The following is a 16,651-nucleotide window of genomic DNA, read 5'->3' as shown; positions in this document are numbered from 1 at the left end:
CTACTGATTGTATTTCACATACTTTACTTGTCTGCATCACATCTCAGAGGATTCCTGTGTATTCCTGGGCATTTGTCACATCTCTGAGAAGTTGTAGGCTGGGGACCCAGGGCACTTAAATCTTCTGCACAAACCTGGTTATTGAACTTATTTACCAGCATCATTGCAGCTCAGTGCCCTGATGTGATGCAAGTAAAATACTCGAGGTGTAACCTTGGGAAAACTTGGATTGGAAAAGGTCTGTGTACATTTTGTGGAGAAGGCCAGGAATCTGTAACCTGATACTTTATTATTTAGAATAAGATTGAGGTTGATGTCCTTCCTGAAATAGGAAACAAGCTTAGTTTATCTGAAAAAAAAAAGTGGTTGTTTTTTTTTTCTGAAAGCTGTTTTCAACATCTTTTTGTTAAAAAAAATTCTGATGAAAAGCCTGAGAAATAATGTAGAAGTCCTTACCTGTGAGTGTCAAGGAAAAGACAGGATTGGAAAATAAAATCGAAACTTCTAATACCTAAACATAATTTATGTATTAAATTAGATTGTGGTTTTGTGGGTTTTTTAGTTTAAAAAGGCCTCTAATTTTTTTTGTAAATATAAAAGCAGTAGTTAAAATATGGATATCTGTGCTTTTGAAATTGCTAAGCCTGACAACAGTTGTAAACCCCAGCTAAGACTGGAATAACCCAGAGCTCTCCAGGGAGGATCTGCCTGTGTTCACTTACTGACCATCACATGTGACTGAGCTGGTGTTGCCTCCTGCAGGAAATGATCCAGCTGGATGATATTCCCAACCTGGCAAGCCTGGTGTCCAGCTTTGACCAGCAGCAGCTGGCCAACTTCTGCAGGATCCTGGCTGTCACCATCTCGGAGCTCGACACAGGCAGCGATGACAAGCACACTCTTCTGGCCAAAAATGCCCAGCAGAAAAAGAACTTGGGCCCTTCCCGAGCTGAAATTAATCAAGGTAATTGTGCTGTGAACAGATCAGAATAATCTCAGCAATGTATAAAGTTTTCCTCTTCTCAGTGTTGCACAGTGTTATGTTTCTGAAAGATACTGAAAGTGTTGTGTCTTAAAAAGTATTTTGCTTGGATCAGTCCTCTCAAATTGTTTCCTGGAAACAATGTTTCCTGTTAGTGAAACTTTGTAGCTTTTGGTTTCGTGTTATATTGCTAATTAGGTGGGTTAATTTCTGTCATTTCAGCACTCTGAATGGCTTAAAATAATTGGATTTGTTTTCTGAGCCTCAGCCACATCCACTTCCCATTAGCAGCTCTCTAATGGGAGAGATGTCCTCCATAAAATATGAATTCCTGAACTAAAGCTGCCTGCAGTGTGGTTGCTGTTGGAGCAGTTCCTTCTCTGATTTTATCTGATGTTGTCCTGAACAGGATGTCTTGTCTTTATCAAAAAGAGAAGTGTATTTAATATTAATTGTGTTGCCCAGTGTTACCCAACCAGCCTTGGAAATCTGTGGGGCTGATCTCAGCCTAAACTTTGGGCACAGTGCAGCTTTCCTTATTTTGCTGAGTACTTCTCAGGGCAGAAGTCTTGCCTAGAAGGATGAGTAGGAATTGAAAAATATGTAGAATCTGCTGTTTTCAGCTCTTACTATGCCAAAAAGCTTTTGGGCTTCTGAAGCAGATATTTGTGTAGGCCCATGTCAAGCAAATGTTTAGCTAATCATTTTTATGGCCACAGTCAGAGACTGATTGTAAGGCTGTACAGGAGCCTATTCTTTCAGAGGTGCAATTCTCTCATGTAGTGTTCATGGCCACATTCTTTGTCCTTTTCTCCTTGCCCCTGCAAGTGGGAAATGAAGCTTTAGCCATGTATCTTTAATTAACAGGTCCTGTAATTAAGTTATTCTTGAGGGCAAAACGCACTTCCCCAAACATTTTGCAGAGCAGTGATTTCTGTCCTTGTACTACTGTTTCTAAGGGTGCAGTTCCACAGTTAAAACCCTCACACCTGGGACTGCTGTGGTGTGTTCTCACCTGTTTTGCTCCATGAGGAGAGAATTCAGAGTCTGGTACTTGAAAAGCACAGCTTCCCTCCCCACTGCTGCAGGGAGCCAGTTCAGTCACTAAACACCACAGGAGGGAAAATCAAGGAGGAAAAGGGAGGTGGAGCTGCCCTTTCCAAAGGCTGCTGCTGTATTTTTGCCATCTTAGTTTTCAGCCAGATCAGTTCTTTGATAAGACTGGAGAACAACACTGAATTATTCCTGGGGTATGGATGCTCTTTTCCAGTAAGAGGAGAGTGCACTGAATTCTTCCATCTTAAGATTTTTTTAACCATACACTTCTATATTCCTAAAGCATATATGCTGGTACCTTGTGGTGATCTTAAATTGCAATAAAGTTATTTTTCTCATTTTTTTTCCCAGCTACACTTCTGAATATTCCAGGCTTTATCGAGCGGTTGTGCAAACTGGCCACACGGAAGGTGTCTGAAACTACAGGGACTTCCACCTTCCTGCAGGAGCTGGAGGAGTGGTACACCTGGCTGGACAATGCCCTGGTGCTGGATGCACTGATGAGAGTGGCTAATGAAGAGGCAGAGCAGAGCAGCACAGGTACCTGCCTTGCATCTGTCCAGCCACCAGCAGCTCATGCATATCCTAACTTTTCTCAGGGTTTGCCACCTGTTACTTTTTCTTTCATCTGGCCCTTATTCCCCTTTTCTTGAATGGAGGACTCACATATCAGCATTTAGGTCTGACTCCCATTCAGTTCTCATGTAACACTTGATTTTTTTACTGAATTAAAATTAGCCAAAGGAGAGATCCTCCAGCAGTGTGTGCCCTTTGCATGCCTAGTTAACACTGCACTGCTGTACATACTCAGCCCTAACCTCCTCTGGAGTGATTAAAATAATCCTCCTGAGTTTAAGTAGCTTCACCAGCATTTTCTCTAAAACTTAGGCTCATGACTTTGGGTTCAAATGCTTCACACCAAGCAAGTGGCCCCTTCTGAAACAGGAAAGGTAGTTCCAGCTAAATTAAAGAAGTTAATTGGAAAACAATAATTGTTCCAGTGGAAGTGTTAATACAACCTTATGAAAATGCTTTGGAGCACGTGTGTGGTTTGTTTCTTCACCCTTTGGTATGACAAAAATGCAGTGTATGTCTAGTAGAATTCAAGGTACTTCATACTCCTGTTTCTGCTCTTAGCAGGGTAATTCTCTCTAAGGTTATGAAATTTATTTAACTATGGCCTAAGAATACTGGTACTGAGCTGTGAAATGAAAGTAGATTTGATAGTAAGTGCTTCTGATAATCTCCCATCTACTTTTATTACCTTTCTGCCATGCCCTGGTGCAGTAGTCTATTCATTCATTTAGGTGAGCCTACTTATTTTAGGGAAATGCTGCCATTCAGTTTGTTACGGAAAAAGAATTTTAAAAATGTGATTTTATCTCCTCTAAATTTTCAGCTGTATTTTTTTCTCTAGCATGTAATTCAAATTAGTTATTTGGTGTACATCCCTATTTTTAGTTAAGAAGAAAATTCCAGCAGATGTGCTGCTCCTGCATCTGCAGTGTTCAGTGTAAAAGTAACAACTGTAACAAATCCTTTCCTGTTGAAGCTGCCTCAGTCTCACATCTTTGCCGTCTTTTTTTCAGAGTCTTCAGATGAGAGTGGACTGGCCAACACCTCCACAAGGACACAGCTGCCCCAGTCCATGAAGATCATGCACGAGATCATGTACAAGCTGGAGGTGCTCTATGTTCTCTGTGTGCTGCTCATGGGCAGGCAGAGGAATCAGGTGAGTCCCAGTGGATGCTCACACTCACAGTGGGTGTCTTTAAACCTGAGTGCTCATAAATGAGGTTATAGTGATGCCTTGGGAAGGCTGACCTGGAACAGAGACTGGACAGATCTAGAGAATAAAGTAGATATTTAGTAGATATTAAAGGCATTTAGGATCCACCTTGGGCAGGACAGGGCCTGGCCAGGGCTACACACCCAAGGTGGATTTAGAATGGTCACAAGATGCCTGACAGGTCACAAGGTCTCACACTTTTATAGGTCTTGGTCTATTTGCTTATTGGGGTTTAATTATCCAGTTACAGCTTCAGGTTGTAAGGTCCCATCCTTCTTGTTCCTTCAACCACCCTTGTTTGTGCTGTTGGGCCTGAAAGTTGTCCTTGGTCTTCAGCAGGAAAAGGATTTTTGTCTCCCTGCTCTGTGCAGAGCTGAGTGACACTGACTGTGAGCTCAGACCTGCACCCCTGGGCAGCACAGAATCTGAAAATATGAAAGCTAAAGCCTAAGGCATCAATGGACACAAGAATGCCAGGCAAAGCTCAGGGTACAAAGCTGGGCAGTCTCATCCTGGCAGCCCTGCCCAGAAAGCAGGCAGTGTTTCACTGGGAGCAGCTCGGGCAGGGCTGGTCACACACTGCTCTGCAGAGCTCTGTTCTGGTGCAGGAGGGGTGCAGGAGGATGCCTCCTGTGTGAGGAAGTATGTGGGTACCTGGATGCTGCAGGAGCTGCTGCAGTCAGGTGTTCTCCCCCACCTGGTGCCCAGGTTGGATGGAGCCCCTTCAGGCTTTACCCTTCTTTGGCTGCTTTCACTTTTGGAAACTCTGGATGATTTTTGCAGCATATTGCCATGACTTGGCAAAGTGCGATCATGCTGTTAAACTCCCAGCTGGGAAGATGCACTTCAGTGCTGTCTGAACTGGTCACTGCCTGGAAATCCCACTCATCTGTTCCTTTACCTTTCTTCCTTCTGGGGAAAAAAAAAGTTCCCTGCCTCACCCAGGCTTATGAAGAACCAGTCACTCACTGCAGCTCGGCTGTGGTTTGATTTAAATGGGTCAAAAGCAGGTTGTGAAGGGAAAAGCAAAGCAATCCTTGTTTCCAGCTTTGGCAGTCTGCTCAGCTCAGCAGAGCTTGGGATAGCAGGGGCATTCAGATGTCCTGGACACTGGGAGGGCCAAACTGGGGTGAGTTATTAAAAAACTGTTGTATGAGGCAGGGGATGCTGTATTTGGGCAGGGGTTGGAGCATGCTTATCGGAGTATTTTGTTCTCAGGTAGTAACCTCCCAGGGAATCAGTCACAAACACCCCCCAGGGCAATCTTCTAAATCTCTTAATCTGAATACAGCTGCAGATGTAGCTCAGTGCCAAACATAACTGATCTCTTCCCTCCGAACCTACAGCAGAGCTTGTGAACTTCCCATCCCTGGAAGTGTTCAAGGCTGGGGCTTGGAGCTGCCTGGTCTGGTCAAAGTGTCCCTGCCCATGGCAGGGGAATGAGATGGGCTTTAACATCCCTTCCATCCCAAACTATTCTGGGATTTTGTGATTCGAAGCAGACACTTGGCATTAAAAGAAGCAGATTCTGCATGAGAGGAAGCAATAATTCTTGCAGAAACCACAGTCACTACCATAAACAACTCCTAATCATGTTGTTATTCCTTTTAGAAGTGCTGCTTCTGTTAGGCCTGAAATAAAATGCAAACAAAGCCCAAAACATAACTGGAAATACCGGAACGTGGATCTATTGGGACTTTTTCTTTGCCAGTGTATCAAGGCAGATAATTCATCCCTGCCTGAGTTCCCCATAAGAATGCAGGTTTATAGATACTGCAGAAACTGCTTGCAGCCTGCACTCATCCTGCTGCTGCTGGAGGGAGCTGGAGATGCTGGATTCCTTCCCTCCCTGGGTCACTTCTGGTGTGTTCCTGTCAAATGTGACAAGGCAAAAAAATCTGCTGCTGAAGCAGCTAGCTTTGAAGATGAATTTACGTTTTAATTTCCTGGGAACACGACTCTTATCCTTCATCTGCTATTTCTGCCCCTGTGCAGATGGGGAAATTAAGGATAAAAGTGGCCTGCAGTCCACTTCTTCCCAGGACTGATTCAGGACTGGAGTTGAATTCTTGAAGAATTTGAGCTACTGCATTCCCAGACATTTCTTGTCCAGAGCCAGTTTTGTTTGTTTGTTTGTTTTAGAGGTTTTTTTTTAGTTTGTTTGGGTTTTGTTTGTTTGTTTCCAGGGGAATTGGTTTAGGGTTTTTTTGTCCTTTTGTTTTGTGAAATCCTCTGCCTTTTAAACACATGCTGCATCCTTCATTCCTTAATCTGCATAAGACTTATGTGGCAGATGTGGATCCCCTGCCCTTCCTGAGAGCCAGGCAGAGGGAGGACTGGAGCTGAGCTGTTCTCCATGGGAAGCTCTGGAATGCAGGCAGAGCAGTGTGCAACAGCACCCTCAGACAAGCATTTCAGCTGCTTTTTGGTCTCTTTTCTGTAAAGGAATAAAAGCACAGGATCTGTGGTACCAGTCTGAGCAGGCAAAGGACTTGCTGGTTTTAGATTGGATTCATTTTGCATGGAATTTTATTAAGGGCATCACAAACCTGCTTCAGTCTGCTGTAATAATTGACATAATGGTCTGGCATTTGCTTGAAGCAAGGTGCAGCCTCCTAAACTCAACCTGTCCCCAATGAATCTCTGGGTCCTTGGTTTAAGGTGATTGCTGGCTAATTTGCTTAAATTGATAACTGTGGTAGCAGTGACTTGGCTCCTCCTGTTGCCATGTTGGGGATGATCTCACCCTTGGGAATAAGTGGTGTTTCTCTGCAGACCTGGGCCTCTGCTGCCTTCTCATTATGGTCACACCCTAAATTACTTTCCTTATATATTTTTCTAGGCTGTCCTGCATGTATGTGTTGTGGTGAAGAGCCATCAACTGGTTTCCTTGCTCCTGCTGTAGGGAGCCACACTGCACACACAAACTCCACTTACCAGAGACAGTTTTAGTGTTGAGAAAGCAACAGAGCAATTCCTGTGAAGCTGGGTGGCAGCAGGGAAAAGCCAAAGTAGCTTGACGGTTGAATATAGAGCAGGGATTGTCTGGCATCCTCAGGCAGAGAAATTATAATAGTTTGGGCTCTGGGAGAGAGAGTGATACAGAGGCAGTGAAGTGGCTGAGGAGCTCAGTCAGTTGAGAATTCAGAGCTGAGCAAACTGCACTGCACAGATTTGAAATCTGAGTAATTTGGAAAGGAGCAGATTCAGGAGTTAAAACTGAGTGTAGAGAGTTCCTTAGTGAGGGTTGAGGCTCTTGCAGGCAGCTCATGCTTGTCTTCCTCCTGTTGTGCCTGTGCCATGGAGGGACAGGGGCACTACAAGGAGCATTGCTCAGAGAGATTCCTCAGAGCTGCTTTTGTGACTAAACCAAAGTGTCCAAGAGTGTTTCAAAATAATGGAGCAGCAGAGGACTCCAGGCTCAGCAATCTCAGGGCAGTGTGGGTGGGGTGGGAGGAACTCTCTCAGGAGCTGGATGTTCCTCAGCTGTGTGTTTGAGACGTCCAGCAGCAGGAATGTGATTTCCATAAAGGTGAGACAGCTGGTGGCTACGGCCAAGAGAAGTGCAAAAAGCCATCAGCTGTACTGCAGACTAGAACTAAAACCTGTAAAAGAGCATCAGCTTCAGATATTTGGATTCATCCAGGTATTTGAGTAAATAGAACAAAGTAGATTGATCCACTTGAAGTGCTGCTGGTTACAGTTCTGGATCTTGGGACAACCTGGGGTGTTTTTAAGTGATTTTGTTTGTTGATTTTAAGGAACATGTCCATTACTTGGGCACTTAATTTTTGCAGAATGTTGGACATTCCAGTCATGTGGTTTTCATTTGTAACCACATCTCAAGTAATAATGCTTGTCCTAAGCCTACAGCTGATAAGAATCCTACTTCCTATTTCTCTTAGTCCTCATCTTCTAAATCCCTTACATGAAAAGTATCCCAGCTTGGAGTGAAGGTATTAAACAGCTGTTCACACCAAAATTATTAGCTTTTTTATATGAATAAAAGAGATGTACCAGGCAGACTGATAAATGAACCTGAGCAATTTGACTGTGTTTTTCTCTGAAGTTCAGCTTCTCTTTAACCTGAAGGAGCAGTGTGGTGTGGTTGTGTTACTGCTGGACTCTGCTCAGGACTCCTGCCCAGGTCACCTGAACAGAACCAATTTTGATGGGTTTTGTTGTCATCAGAGGCCTGCCCGAGCTGCAGCCTTGTGTCTGGAGAGGGAAAGGACACTCAGGGGGTGGAGTGGCTGCAGAATATCCCCAGCTCAGCTGTTTGGTGTAGATGCATTTTTCAGTGTGCTGAAAGTGATGTCCTGGTGCTCAAAGCTGCTTCCAGAGACACAATAGTTAATTGAGGCACTGGTGAAGCTTTATCCCAAAATGTCTGTTTTCTATCCATGTCCACGAAATGGAAACTGCTGCACTGTGGTTAACACAAACACTTTGAGACAAGAATTCACATCCTTTTGTCAGAGAATGACATTGTTGTGCCCATCTGTTTCCAGACTACATGAAATCTGTGTTTGAGCTTGGAGCAGACAAGTTTGTACCTCTCTTGTTCCCCAGGTTCATAAAATGATAGCAGAGTTCAGGCTCATTCCTGGCCTCAATAACCTGTTTGACAAACTCATCTGGAGGAAGCACTCAGCCTCAGCCCTGGTTCTGCATGGACACAACCAGAACTGTGACTGCAGCCCGGTGAGAAACTTGGGAATTCTGGAGGGGATTTTCGTCCTGGCACACAGTTCTGAGGAGCTGTGCTGAATAACTGGGCGTTTGTATAATCAACGAGTTGAAATATGGTAGCAGTCAGATTTTGGGGGATTACTAATTTCACTGCAGTCTATCCTTGGCTCATGCTAACAATTTAGCAGGGCCAGTGTAGCCTCTGCTACACTGCCCTCTCTCCTAGTTTGTTTGTTGATTTTAAGGAACATGTCTGTTTTGGGAACTGAGAAAGGAGTAAATTTCTGGACCCTGGAGGCCAGAGGTAGAAGACATTCAAAGAAATGATACCTCGGAGAGGCACAGAGTACAAATTGTGCCAGTCAGGTTTGGGGCGGGGGTTGGGTTTTTGTGCCAGACTCTATTTTTTTTTTTTCTTCCCAAACCTAGACATTTTGAGTTGATCAGTACAATTGTAAGCTTTTTTGCCTTTGTAGTGAGAAGGAATTATTTTACCTGTGATGCACATAGGATTGGAGGCAATCTCCACTTCTATTTTGGGAGTGGAGCCTCTCCATTTATTCAAGTCACTTGCTCTGCTGTCCAAAGGGGTTTGATTTGGAAAGGTTTTCCATTCAGCTGTTTCATGCCAGCTTGGTAACTAATGACAGCCAAAAATACTAAAGCAATAATGGCTTTTTTACCTTTCTTGTTTCATTTTAGGACATTACTTTAAAGATACAATTCTTGAGGCTTCTTCAGAGCTTCAGTGACCACCATGAGTGAGTATGAGAAGCTGTGGTGGGTTGTGGCTTGGTGCTGTTTGCCTGGTTGTGGTTCCAGGTGTCCAGGGCACAGGGCAGGCTCCACATGAAGGGGATGTTGTACTGTCCCTGAACTTCATGCTCCTTTCAGCTCTTGCTGAAACAGCGTAAGAATTTGCTCTGTGGTGGGCATGTCTGAATATGTCTGGTGTGGTTAAACCCAGCCCATTTTGTCTCGTGTTGAGATGAGCTGAAACATGTACAGGATGAGTTAACACTCTCTGGCTGAAGGAATAAGGAGGCAGCTTTCCTCTTTTTTGCCTTCTACTGAGAGCCAGGAAAATAGGAAGAAATCTTCTGTCTGCCTTCAGAAGGCATCCTTAGGAAAACTTAGGTCTGCTGGAATGGTTGGAGGGGTGGTGCAGTTTGTTTGGAGTTGTTTAATTCTGTGCTGCTGGTACAGAAGTGTTTGTGACTTGTGGAATTGCATCCTACATTCCATCAGTGTCCTGTTGCTCTCAGTCCTGGGAGATGGTGTCCTTACAAACTCCTGTGTTAGAGGCACATTGCACTTCAGGTGCTGCTCACTCCTAGAGCCAGGCTGGTATATTTGTGCAGGATTTTAGTCCTGTTGGATAGATTTCAAATGTCAGCCTTTGTGATTGTGGAATATTGGCTTTGAGAATGGGGAGCTGCTGGACACAGACAGGAGGGAATGCTGACCTATTGTAAATCCTTCATGCAAGACTTTGTTTGCCTGGGAATCACTCCAGGTTTTCCAATAAAATCTCTACAGGTGAGGTTACTATTTAAGTGGCTGCTACAAAGATCTCAGGCTTGTCTGAGCAGAAAACAGCTGCCAGCTGGAACATTTGAGCAAGTGGAATGTGTGGAATCTGTTTGGGGGTTTAAATAATTACATGAACTTTCTGTGAAATAACAGATAAGCTGAGTTAACTGAGGACAAGATGAGAGCAAAGAACTTGTATGCTGATATTAATTCAGTGAAATCATGTCTAAACCAGACTTGCAGAGCTGTTCATTGCAGGGAGAGAAGGGCTCTGTTCTCATTGCAGAAAGCTGTTCAATCCACATCAAAGGAAGCTTTATGCAAGAGCCTCAGTGAGCACTAACCTGATAACAGTGTTGGAAGCAAGAAGGAACCTCACACTCATCACTGCATTTTCTATTCCCTGAGCTTTCCTGAAAAGGAAACTTTGCTGTCTGATTTTGAACACTTAGAAGCAGAAACACTCTCTGGGAGCACACTGCTATTGGGCAAAGAGAGCCCCTGACTACATTTCTACTCTGGCAAATTTATTCTGCATTTAGTTCATTTAACAGACAAAATAATTTATTTCCATTATGAAAAGTTCAGTATTTGATAAAAAAATTCACATACATTCCTGGAGTTTATATCCATTTTTATTTGGATCTTTACATTTCATGATGTTTTAAAATATTTTCAGGGTAAAGTTCGTTCAGAGAAAGGAAGCCCAGGATGACTGAGTCCTTTTTTGCAGCTTCTGCTTTCTGGAAGAGATGTATTACTTTAAAAGAGCAGTTACTATAGGATGGAGAATAAATTCAGGAAGATGTGAAAAAGTTTGCTACTTAATATTTATTTGCATCTGAAATTCAGCACATGTTGCTGAGATTTTTTAAGACAATGAGCATTATCCAGAGGAATGTATTTACAAACCATAAGATGCCAAACAAGTCAGCAAAGAACCATCATCTCAAAGCTGGTCAGTGCTGGAAGTGGCATTTGGTAGATTTTGGAGGAGGTTTTCCCAAACTGCAGCTGGCTGGCCTGGTACAGGGAGCAGCCAGGAGAAAGCAGCTTGCCCAGTCCTGCAGCCCTTGTAGGCCTCTGGCTCTGCTTTTTGTGGAATTGCGTTTTTGCCTCTTCAATTCATCCTGTTTTTCTCCCACTGTCCTGCTCTAGGAACAAGTATCTCCTTCTGAACAGCCAGGAGCTGAATGAGCTAAGTGCAATCTCCCATAAAGCCAACATCCCTGAGGTGGATGCAGTTGTCAACACTGACAGGTGAGAGGGGACTGAGGGTGTAGGTCAGTAATTTAACAGTTTGGGAAGCACTTAGACTGGAAGTTTGACATCAGCTGTTTGGTTTGACCTCTGTCTGTCCACCACACTTTGATTTCAGTGACTCCTTTCAGTGGGAAGTGTCCAGGTTTGTGGGATATTGATGGTCATTAGCGAATCTCAGATGTGCTTGTGCTCAGAATAAGGTGCTTTAAGAACAAAAGCAACTTTAAAACCCCTAAAAAGAGGGGTTTGAGTTCACGGCTCAGACTCTACTGTGATGTGCTGGGTCTGTCTGGCTGCCCTTCCTCAGGTCAGGCACTGCAGACAGACTTGGAAAGTAAACTTGATCCCTCAAACCATTAATTGCTCCTGCTAATAAATCTTAGTTCTGGCATTCAGGAGCAGTGTGTGCACACATAAATGTCCATTTCCAGGCTGCATGAACACATCCAAGTGTCTGCTCAGAGTGTTTTTAGAGCGGCTAATAACCAGCATAAGCTAAATTAGATTAACATGTTAAACCACTTCCAGAATCTCTTGTTACATTTGAGTATCTGTTAGATGGACTGTTTTGATCTAATAATCTCTTCAGTACACAATTCTGTGTATAAACCTCAGCAGATGGAAGGTTGTTTGCAGAATTTAGTTTGTCAGAATACTCCCAGGGCATCAGCTGGGACTTGGTCTGCACAGAGCAGATTTACCTCACTCCAAAAGGGAATCTCTAAGAGGATTTCTAGATTACAGTTATTATCGTAATACTGTGTCTAATAGGGAAGAACTTGGGGCTTTTTTCACCCTTAGCATTCAGTTTTCATGTTGCTTTTCGTGATACGGGAGATCAAGGCATTACTTCTGTATGAGTTTAATGCACGTAGATATTCCACTGAAGATGCTATTTAATACAAATAGGATTGCAGTTGTACAGCCTCTATGATTTCACTACAGCCTCATGTAGCATCCAGCTTTCCATACTCTGCTCTGCCTCCTAAATGGAATTCAGACTTTCCTTTATATTTTTTTGAGGGGAAAAAAAGGGATTTATTTCATTCCTAAGCTCAAATGTAGTATTTTTTTCTTTATTTCTTCATTCACACAAGGTGTGAATTGGTATTTCTGAAATCATTAAAATCTGAAATCATCAAAAGTTTATCTTTTGGATTTACTTGGAAGTCGTGTTGCAGGTATTGCAGATATTTACCAAAGGCAGTGAGGAGAACTCTTCTGCTGGTGAAACTAGCACAAGATTTGTAGTGTGTACTTCAATACTGAGATTCTGATCATTAAAAGCTCTGGATCAGTGACTGGATTCAGCGCTCAGTGTGTGCTCAGCCCTTCCACTCAGCTGTCATTTCTGTCTCTGCCGCAGGAGCCTTGTCTGTGATGGAAAGAGAGGATTGTTGACCAGACTACTTCAGGTCATGAAGAAGGAACCAGCAGAATCCTCCTTCAGGTGGGTTCACTTTGCCTCTGGTGAGCTGTTTGAGACTCCTGGGCTGTAGCTTTGGTTTCATCCAGCTTAGAGCAGCTGAGAATGTTGGAGAATAAACTGTGGAAAAGTCTGGCTTTGTTGTGCTGTGGTGGCAGTGCAGGTGTGAAGAAATCACAGCCAGTGATTTTCTGGAGGATCAACAGGACTGACTCCAGCTTCAGAGTGCAATGACACAGATCAGGAAACTGGATTTAAATTAGTTGTGATCAAGTACTTCCCTTGCCCCAGAACTAACACCTCCTTTCTTCTCTGTCTCAGGTTTTGGCAAGCAAGGGCGGTTGAAAGTTTTCTGCGAGGCACCACCTCCTATGCAGACCAGATGTTCCTCCTCAAGAGGGGACTCCTGGAGGTAAATAAGTTTATGTCAGGTATCCTCCATAGCCATCAATGAGGATTCGTCTGCAAGGAACCAAAAGTGGATAAAAATGTAGTGTTAAATGTCATGCTGGGTTTAAAACTCAGTGGGGAAATGGAGGCCACTCAAGCTGCCTCCTTGCAGTAATGGGGAAATAAATACTCAGGGAAGTAAGTCAGAATCACAGTTTACTGGAGAAATCACATCAGATGCAACAACAATAATAAATGAAAAACTGCCCCTTATTGCTGTGTAACTGTGACAAATACTGGGAACATTTATAAGAAATACCTGTGAATTCTGCTTGTGGCAGCCAGATGTGGCCATTTGTATAACCAGCATCACTGGGAAGTTATTTTAACAGGAGACTCACCTGAATTGTTGTCTTTAGTTTGGTGTTGCTATATTCAGTCACCCAAGAGCTTACAGATATATGCTTTAAATACTGATGAAATCAGAGTCTGTTGTGCTGCTGGCCTGGACTAAGCTGTGGCAATAACATGTTTTCCTCTCCTGCCAGCATATTCTCTACTGCATTGTTGATAGTGAGTGCAAGTCACGGGATGTGCTTCAGAGTTACTTTGACCTTCTGGGAGAGCTGATGAAATTCAATATTGATGCATTCAAGAGGTTCAACAAGTACATCAACACAGATGAGAAGGTAAATATTTGTAAAAGCTGCCCCCTGTGTCTTGAATTACACCACAACACTAAAACTGGGATTCATTTAGTTTTGGTGTGGTTTTAGAGCTTGGGGCACAGTAAACATTAAGGGGTGAACTGCCAAAGTCCCTCAGTGTTTTCAGCAGTGCTCCAGCTGTCCTGAGTCAGTGGGTGCTGATCTGGGCAGCAAACATTGCCCTGTTCCATGGTCAGGCAGGTCTAAGGTCAGGCTCGAGAGTAGCAGAATGTTTCCTCTGAAGTCTCCGGATTTGTGGTTAAGTGATAGTTGTGGACATTAAGACAGCTCCAAAAAATCTTTCCACTGGAGCTTGGACTGGGAATTCCTTCATGAATGAGGCTTAAAATATTTGATACTGCAAACAGATGTAGATATTTGATGTTATTTGAACTTAGGGACATTTTAAGAAGCCGTGGCTTATGTAATTAACTGTAAAATTGAGCTGCACATCAATGAACAGCTCTATGTAAAGTGGTTTCATGCTCTTGTGCACTTTGGACATATAACATCAGCTGGTGGGTAGGTTCTCAATGGCCTTTTATTCTTGCTTTTGTTACCGTAATTTTTCTCTCATTGCTGTTAGGTCTGGTAGACATTGGAGAATGGATGTATAAATTAATTAAAAAGAAAACTATTTATTTTTGGGTTTTTTCTTTAGTAAACTAACTCAAACTTTCTAGGCAATATCTTTATATTTCCTATGTGCTTCCTGTTTATTGATCTCTGACTGGGTTTAGTTCTCATTCTGTATGACTCACTGTACTCCTCTCTAGCTCTGTCTGCTTGTACAAAATCAGTGTAGGAAAACATAGAGCTGCAGGAATTCTCTCTCTTTCAAAACAAATACTGTATGAAATCTCACTTTCATTGGAGTGACATAGCTTCAGAAGAGATTTTAGAGATGCCAGGATGGAATTTTTCCATGCCACAGTGTTTTTAAGGGATCTTTTGGTCAGCCCTCATTGCCAGTGTTGGCTTGGGCTGAGTGAGGGAGGGCTGGGAGTGCTGTCTCCTCTTACTTTGTTAGAGATAACAAAAAGGTAATGACTCTGAGTATTGGTATATTTAAATCTGTTAAACTCAACACTAAAAAGTGTTTCTGTTCAGTTCCAGATATTTTTAAATCAGATCAACAGCTCTCTGGTGGACTCAAACATGCTCGTTCGCTGCATCACACTGTCCCTGGACCGGTTTGAGAATCAGTCTGATGCTAAAGGTGAGCAGGGAGCAATGGGGTGGGACTTGGGGGTGTTCAGTGCTGAGAATGATTAATGGAAATCTGGCCTTTGACAGTTTGGGGGTTAGACAAAGGAAATGCCACCCTGAAAGTTTGAGCACCAGTTCTTACTGCCCCTTGGATCAGCATGTGTGACCCTCCAGCAGCTGGTGATTTTGTTTCTCCTCTTGCTGCAGTTGCAGAAGTCCTGTCTGAGTGCCGCCTGTTGTCCTACATGTCCCAGATGTCCATGAGAATGTCCTTCCTCTTCCGTCTCATTAATATCATCCATGTACAGACACTCACACAGGTAAAGAGCTGCCAGGGACCTTGCAGTTGCCTTACTGGGGCTGGAGTGGTGAGCAGGGAGGAGCCTGGTTTCCCTGGAGGACACCCATGTCCCTTTTTCCTTGCTGTGTGCAGGAACACTTCCACTGTGTGCTTTCCACAGGCTTGTTTTAGAGGGATATGTATACAACAGGTATCTTGGTATTGAGATTTTTTTGCTGTGTCATTTTTACTTCCAGGAAAATGTCAGTTGTTTGAACACAAGTTTAGTTATCCTAATGCTGGCCCGAAGGAAAGAAAAGCTCCCTTTTTATCTGCGCACCTTGCAACAGATGGAATACACGGAAAAATACCCTGGCTTCATCCTGAACAACTTCCACAGTCTCCTGCGATTCTGGCAGCAGCATTACCTCAACAAGGATAAAGACAGCACCTGCTTAGAAAATGTATGTGACCCTCTCAGCATGGCAGGAGTCAATCACAGCAACACCTGTCTGCCCTGGCAAAAATGGGAGGTTGGGAAGGGAGGAAGTTCTGCCCCCAGTGTAACTCCTGTGGTGCTTTTCACAGCTCAGAGTCAGGCTGCCACAAGGCAGGTGCTGAGCTTCCCTGTAAACACAGCCTGAGGTCTTGGCTCTGGCACACAGAAGTGAGACTTGCCTGTGCTGAGTGGGATGGAGAGGCAGGGCTGACAGGATGGCCAAGGAGTGGGGAGGCAGGACAGAATCCAGTTCCCAGACTAGTTAGCACCTTAGCCAGACTGTTCCCTCTTCCTGGTGTGGCAAACAGTGCAGGAAAAATATCTGATACAGCTGCTGGAAGCTATGGGAGCAGCCTGCAGGTTTCTGTGCCAGAGCTGGTTTGTCCTGGGTCTCTGGTGCGTAGAAATAACAAATAACATCCATGTGGGTGACACATGGCCTGGTGTTGGGCTGCTGGGGTGGCCTTTGGCTTTGGGGGAATAATGCAGGAGGGATGTGAGCAGGGAGTGTGTTGTTTTTGTGTCATCTCGGGAGTGGGAGCTACTTCCCGCATTGGCTTATCTGTGGCACCACAGGGTCCCAGTTTGTGTTTGGGCTGGACAACAAAAGAGAAGCTTGGGATTATGGGTGTACTGGCCCAGGCAGGCTGGGGTTACCCTGTGCTGCTCTTAGCAGCTGCCAGAGGCACTGGGAGTCCTTGTGTGCATCTGGAGAGTGGGCAGCTGGTTGTAGAGGGTGTAGCTGTTCAGCACCCAGCCCTGCTGCTGGGCCCCAGGGAGGGAGGGCACAATGGGGAATCCAGAGTGTTGGTCACACTGTGGGGC

The 16,651-nt window shown here is 44.0% G+C and overlaps 1 protein-coding gene across 1 annotated transcript in view; it reads left to right on the top strand.

Annotated features, from left to right (window-relative positions):
* Positions 1 to 16,651, top strand: part of TRPC4AP (transient receptor potential cation channel subfamily C member 4 associated protein) — a gene marked incomplete at its 5' end in the record, with an annotated part of 36,387 nt that overhangs the window by 17,149 nt on the left and 2,587 nt on the right. Inside the window, 12 exons of the mRNA XM_083873493.1 lie at positions 763 to 964; positions 2,390 to 2,578; positions 3,628 to 3,770; positions 8,400 to 8,531; positions 9,222 to 9,280; positions 11,211 to 11,312; positions 12,682 to 12,765; positions 13,063 to 13,153; positions 13,680 to 13,820; positions 14,949 to 15,057; positions 15,255 to 15,367; positions 15,585 to 15,791. Coding sequence (XP_083729619.1) covers positions 763 to 964; positions 2,390 to 2,578; positions 3,628 to 3,770; positions 8,400 to 8,531; positions 9,222 to 9,280; positions 11,211 to 11,312; positions 12,682 to 12,765; positions 13,063 to 13,153; positions 13,680 to 13,820; positions 14,949 to 15,057; positions 15,255 to 15,367; positions 15,585 to 15,791 — 1,572 coding nt within the window. The remainder of the gene's footprint in view (positions 1 to 762; positions 965 to 2,389; positions 2,579 to 3,627; positions 3,771 to 8,399; positions 8,532 to 9,221; positions 9,281 to 11,210; positions 11,313 to 12,681; positions 12,766 to 13,062; positions 13,154 to 13,679; positions 13,821 to 14,948; positions 15,058 to 15,254; positions 15,368 to 15,584; positions 15,792 to 16,651) is intronic.

Source organism: Zosterops lateralis (genome assembly GCF_965231275.1).
Source record: "Zosterops lateralis genome assembly, chromosome: 16".
Lineage (NCBI taxonomy): Eukaryota > Metazoa > Chordata > Aves > Passeriformes > Zosteropidae > Zosterops > Zosterops lateralis.
The sequence above is the reverse complement of the archived record's forward strand: the minus strand, read 5'-3'. Positions and strand labels throughout refer to the sequence as shown.